The sequence below is a fragment of the Priapulus caudatus genome, unplaced genomic scaffold (genome assembly GCF_000485595.1).
Source record: "Priapulus caudatus unplaced genomic scaffold, Priapulus_caudatus-5.0.1 Scaffold6, whole genome shotgun sequence".
Classification (NCBI taxonomy): domain Eukaryota; kingdom Metazoa; phylum Priapulida; class Priapulimorpha; order Priapulimorphida; family Priapulidae; genus Priapulus; species Priapulus caudatus.
Window position 1 is genome coordinate 646,894 of NW_014577067.1, and position 5,431 is coordinate 652,324.

The 5,431-nt window shown below is 41.3% G+C and overlaps 1 protein-coding gene across 1 annotated transcript in view; it reads right to left on the reverse strand.

The window, feature by feature from the left end:
- Nucleotides 1–5,431, reverse strand: part of LOC106805538 (L-lactate dehydrogenase-like) — a 22,396-nt gene continuing 16,965 nt past the window's right edge. The window contains exons 3-8 of the mRNA XM_014807176.1: nucleotides 4,659–4,769; nucleotides 3,510–3,746; nucleotides 3,089–3,206; nucleotides 2,729–2,852; nucleotides 1,941–2,101; nucleotides 1–88 (exon numbers count right to left, since the gene is read on the reverse strand). Of these exons, the coding sequence (XP_014662662.1) occupies nucleotides 76–88; nucleotides 1,941–2,101; nucleotides 2,729–2,852; nucleotides 3,089–3,206; nucleotides 3,510–3,746; nucleotides 4,659–4,769 (764 nt within the window). The 3' untranslated portion in view covers nucleotides 1–75. The remainder of the gene's footprint in view (nucleotides 89–1,940; nucleotides 2,102–2,728; nucleotides 2,853–3,088; nucleotides 3,207–3,509; nucleotides 3,747–4,658; nucleotides 4,770–5,431) is intronic.

Below are 5,431 nucleotides of genomic sequence, written 5' to 3' on the forward strand. Positions count from 1 at the left end.
GTAGGCTGTGATTGGAAGACACAGTGTCAATCCTCGGCGCGCCCAGGCATCTTGGCCGCATCACGTCAAGTGGAATCAGACATGGCAACTACAATAATAGAAATACAGAACTACAAAACCTACAACATTCAGGGAGGCCAAGTTTTATTTCAACATAACAGTGTTGATTATATAACTCGTGAAATACATAGTAAACAACTGGCATAAATTAAACTATCAGTAAGCAACAGATATCCCAGCTCTAATATACAGGCTATGACTAGAATGCAACAAATAAATTCTGACAAATTTAAACAAGCTGCTTTTTTATATTTTAAAATAGCTGCCTGATAACCATGCTTGCAACACTTTACCACACTAACTTTGACTATTAACACCATAAATAAAAATTATTATTTTTTGACTTGGTAGTGTGTATGTGTTTATATTACCGGGTAGTTATGCTCATAGGGTCTATGTCCCCCAGGGTACTGCTGGAACGTACCCTGGGTACGGTCCGGTATACCGGAACGTACCCTGGTAACCACTTGATATGGTTAGGATTAGGGAGTAGGCGTAGGCGACTCCCTAGACTCGTTAGTGGAGTAGGCGAGGTATGGTCCGGCATATTAGATAGTACCAGGGTACGTTCCGGTATACCGGACCGTACCCAGGGGGACATAGACCCTATCAGCGGTAGTTATCTAGGTAACAACTTACTAATACCCATAACAACCATTATGACCATCATTGTAAAATATTGTGTAAAAATAAAATACACATCGTCCTCGTTTAACGTAGTCCACTGCATCATCAAAACTGCGATCTCCCTGTGTGCACAGATCATGAAATTTCAACTATATTATGTGACCCTCGCGTGATCTTGACATTGATTACAACACTATCAGTGATGTTTTCTTCACCTGCCTCTCACCTAACTTGTTGAAATGGCCATTCCCTATTGGCCGAGGCTATGCATGGAAGTGTTTAACACTTTTCTGTCGGAACAAAAGGGGATTTAAGCTAATTCTAACCATCTAAGTAAATGGGATTTACCCATAAAAATACATTAAAAAAAATTTGGCATAATTGTATAGTAATAAAAGAAAATCATTTCATAATAGCTGTATATTAAAGGACATTGAGATCTAAGTGAGTGACAATGTAAACAAGTGTCTACATCACTCCAGCCCCCCCCCCCGCGCCCAACAATGTTCGTCATAAACTAGCACATAATAACCAATGTAAACGGCCAAAAATCATAATAATGAAGTGCTCCACAAAATTTACCGAATACCTTTCCTAAATTAAGCAACACAATAAAGAAACAACACTAAGCGGCTTAAATCAACTTTAAACTATGATTATCCGTACAGTGTAAACACAATCCTATGGCTACCACCATGGGTGAACATTTCATCGTGTGCAAGTAAAATCTAGGTCGGTCTGTATGAAAACTACAGATTATAAATTACTATGATAATAAATTCGTTAAAAATACTACATAATTTAACCGTGTTCCCCAGACACATATTTTACTGGGCTAACCTAGTGTTTACTGACTAATTTCCATGTCCAATTTAATTCAATCTATATGAGAATCACAGACTACAATCACTATCGCACTAAAGTTGTCAAAAATACTACATACTAAATTACTACTCTACCAACTACTTTATCTAATGAAATAACCCTGTTCTACACAAAATGCAGTCGTTGATGGTTGGCTTTTTGTTTTTTTCCCCATGTCTTCTTATTAGTAGTGATGATCAGATATGACAACAAGTTGCTTTTCTTCTAGTTTCTCTACACACTCACAAGCTGCAACAACCTTAGCGTATGTACTATCGGTAGAGACCAGTGTGCGTTTTGCATGTTGTGAGCTGCAACGACCGTATAGCATTCCCAAAGTACAGGCATTCGATGCCTCCGACACAGGACGCGCGCGCACGCTTTCTTACCACTTGATGCTTGTTAGCGTCTCGCCCATCACCTTGGCGCTCTTTTGCAGCTGAGCAAGTTCCTCTGGCTGCAGCTGCTGCAGCATTACCTCCGTGATGCCGTTTTCGCCGAGCACACACGGCAGACTCAGGCAAACATCCTGATCTATGCCGTGCAGACCCTGCAAACAGCAATGTACCGTCCTTAGACGTAAATCTTGCGCATCTCAGTAGTAAGGTTCACTCGATCATCGATGGGCACTGCGGTAACCAAAAGGGTGAAGTCACGGTAAAAATGGCCAGTGAATGTGAAACCGGCGCAAAGCAGAAATTAGGGTAATTAAGGCACACACGACACGCGTTCAACAAGCGTACTGCATATCACGATATCAGGAGTGAATTAATAATAGATTATTATAATATTTCTAATAATAATAATAATAATTCTATTATTATTCACTCCTGATGATATGTACAGCTGAACTGCTTAGAGCCAGAATTACGGCAATCAGCTTGTACCTCAACCAGTACTTCTTTCAACCAGTCTCTCCAAACCAATCAGAATGTGGTACGAATAACAGATTTCTCACTGTTAACACCAGTGATGAGCAAAGACAGCTGGTTTCAAGATCTAATCTGATTTTGCATGCTGACATGTGTGCTCCGAAATAACTTGTCTAAAGTAAAAGGGGCCAATAAGAGGTTGAAAAACACTTGGCCATATCAAATGTACTCACAACAGTACGCGCAGAACACGGAAACATATTTCAGCCATCATTCGCTCCCACTAAAGCTTATGGCTCAATTACCTTAGCAAAGACTGAGACCGCGTAGATGCTGTTAGTATCTCGCAATACGGATGAGCATAGCGTAGACACGCTCACACCAATCGCCCACGACGTATACCCCTTCAGTTTGATGATCTGATATGCGCTGTAAGAAAATGGTAGCGATATCGCTTAGCACGCGCTGGTCGAACATCGCACTCAGAAGTAATGCAAAGGCTTGGAGATCGGGAAAATAAATAGAGCTAATAATCAATGGAGATGTCCATCTGTCCGTGCATGCAGTAGTACGCTGGATTCATTATCATGCTCATCAGTCATGGAGTTGGAAATTACAAATTAAGCTCCTAATCGACGGCTATGTCGCGAGCCGCGCACACATACCTCTGGACGACCTGACGATGTATATCGCCCCAGTTCTCTTCGTCCTTATCCGTGCCGATTTCAGGATTTATGGTGAGCAGCCGCGTTCCAGCTACATTCACGCCACTCCAAATCGCAACTACAAGCAAACATGTGACACAGCAAAATGTTGAAAATTATATGGAGCTCATATTGTCATTACTGCAATGTTAATATACGTGCAAGCCGATTTAGGCATAATCTTCCATAACAACGACTACAAATCTGTTCTCCTCCCATAGAAAACTAAATATTTAAGTGTTCACTCTAGTATAATACTACATAAATATCACCTATTAGCCATTTACAGACACGACAGCATTACGCAAATAAATTTTCCATACGCCGCTTAAAAAAAGTCTACGTTCGATCTGGAGCAGTGCCAAGTCAAAGCAAAGCTAACCACTCGAGTCGCCATGTTCTCCGATCACCCATCCATGACAGCTGGACGGAGCTATGCCCAGCCTCTCCCCCATCAGGAAGCGGAATCGGGATGAGTCCAGGTTGGTTCCGCTGCCGATGACGCGGTTCCTGGGAAGGCCGCTGATCTTCCAGGCGACGTAGGTGAGCACGTCGACGGGGTTGGAGACGATGAGCAGGATCGTGTTGGGGCTGTGCTTCACGAGCTGAGGAATGATATCTGCAAGACGACGAAGCGCTTTCAGTTTTATATATATATATACATATAATTAATTTCATAATTAAATTTATACTTATTTCATTCAAGAAAATATATCAATTAATCCCTGTTTTACACTGCACATCTTCATTGCATCAATAAATTTAAATTCCGCGTAACCCTATTAATAGTCACGTTAACCTAGTTCGACTTCCTCATGACTGGCACATACAGACATAGTAAGAAATTGAACCTTTACACATTGAATAAAAATGTTAATATAATACACAAAACAAAGGTTCATGGTAAGAACTAGATTGAACCTAATCGAATTAAAAGGAATTAGAAAGTCCCTATACTATCTTACATGACAATACTCAATAAGGCCACAACTAAAAAAATCCTAGTTTGCCCTCACCCGACCCACGCTGAAAAGTTTGGGTAGGTGGGTAGGCTTTTTTTCTTTTCTTAAAGGGAGGTCTTTTTACAAATTCAGCATGGTTTTTACATGCTCGGGTATGCTTGTGTGGATATACCTTTTATGTTGAATGTTTGTTTTGCTTGGTACATATAATGTATTGCCTACAGATTTATATAATGTACAGTGATACAATTTGTAAAAAAAAACAGAATGGGAAAGATCAATAACATTTTTTGAGTCGGCCCCTATTTGGCGGGTCGGTCGGGTGAGGGCAAACAAACAATATTTTTATCATGGCCCAAGGAGTGCAATCTCTACAGTTGTAATAAGCAATATATCATTATATTCACTATGCATGGACTATGCCCCTGAAAAATTAACGTGAATTTTTTTGCATACAGAGTTCACAGAATTCACAGGACGAAAATATACTGTGTTACCTTTACCAAAGCTCTAACATTTACGTGCCAGCATGACCTGACACAACGCAGCTATATCCTCTTAGCACTCACGCTGGAAAATCTTGACATTCTTCTGGACCAGGTCAAGTCGTGTCTCTCCTTCACGTTGACGCGCGCCTGCTGTCACGATGCAGATCTTGGAATTGGCAGTCACCTCGTAGTCTACAATCCAAATACGCAATTATTCACTACACACTACGACACGTTCACTACTCATGCCATCGCACCATCAACCAGCACACACAAGACAACATGGTGTAATCGACATTACACTCTCCAGTCTATTCCCACTCTTCATCGTAAACAGGATTACAGCTTTCCCCTGGATACACGGTAATCGACAAGGCACTTTCCAGTCTATTCCCACTCTCACTGCAAACAGGATTACAGCTTCCCCTGGATACACGGTAATCGACAAGGCACTTTCCAGTCTATTCCCACTCTCACTGCAAACAGGCAAGACAACATGTGTAATCGACATTACACTCTCCAGTCTATTCCCACTCTTCATCGCAAACAGGATTACAGCTTTCCCCTGGATACACAGGAATTGACATGGCACTGTCAAGTCTATTTCCATTCTTATTGCAAACAGCATTACAGCTTTCCCCTGGATACATGGGAAACGACATTGTCAAGTCATTGCAAACGCATTACAGTATTTCCTGGATACACTCTAATCGACAAGGCACTTTCCAGTCTATTCCCACTCTCACTACAAACAGGATTACAGCTTTCCCCTGGATACGTCGGGAATTGACATGGCACTGTCAAGTCTATTGCAAACAGCATTACAGTATTCCCCTGGATACACGGTAATCGAC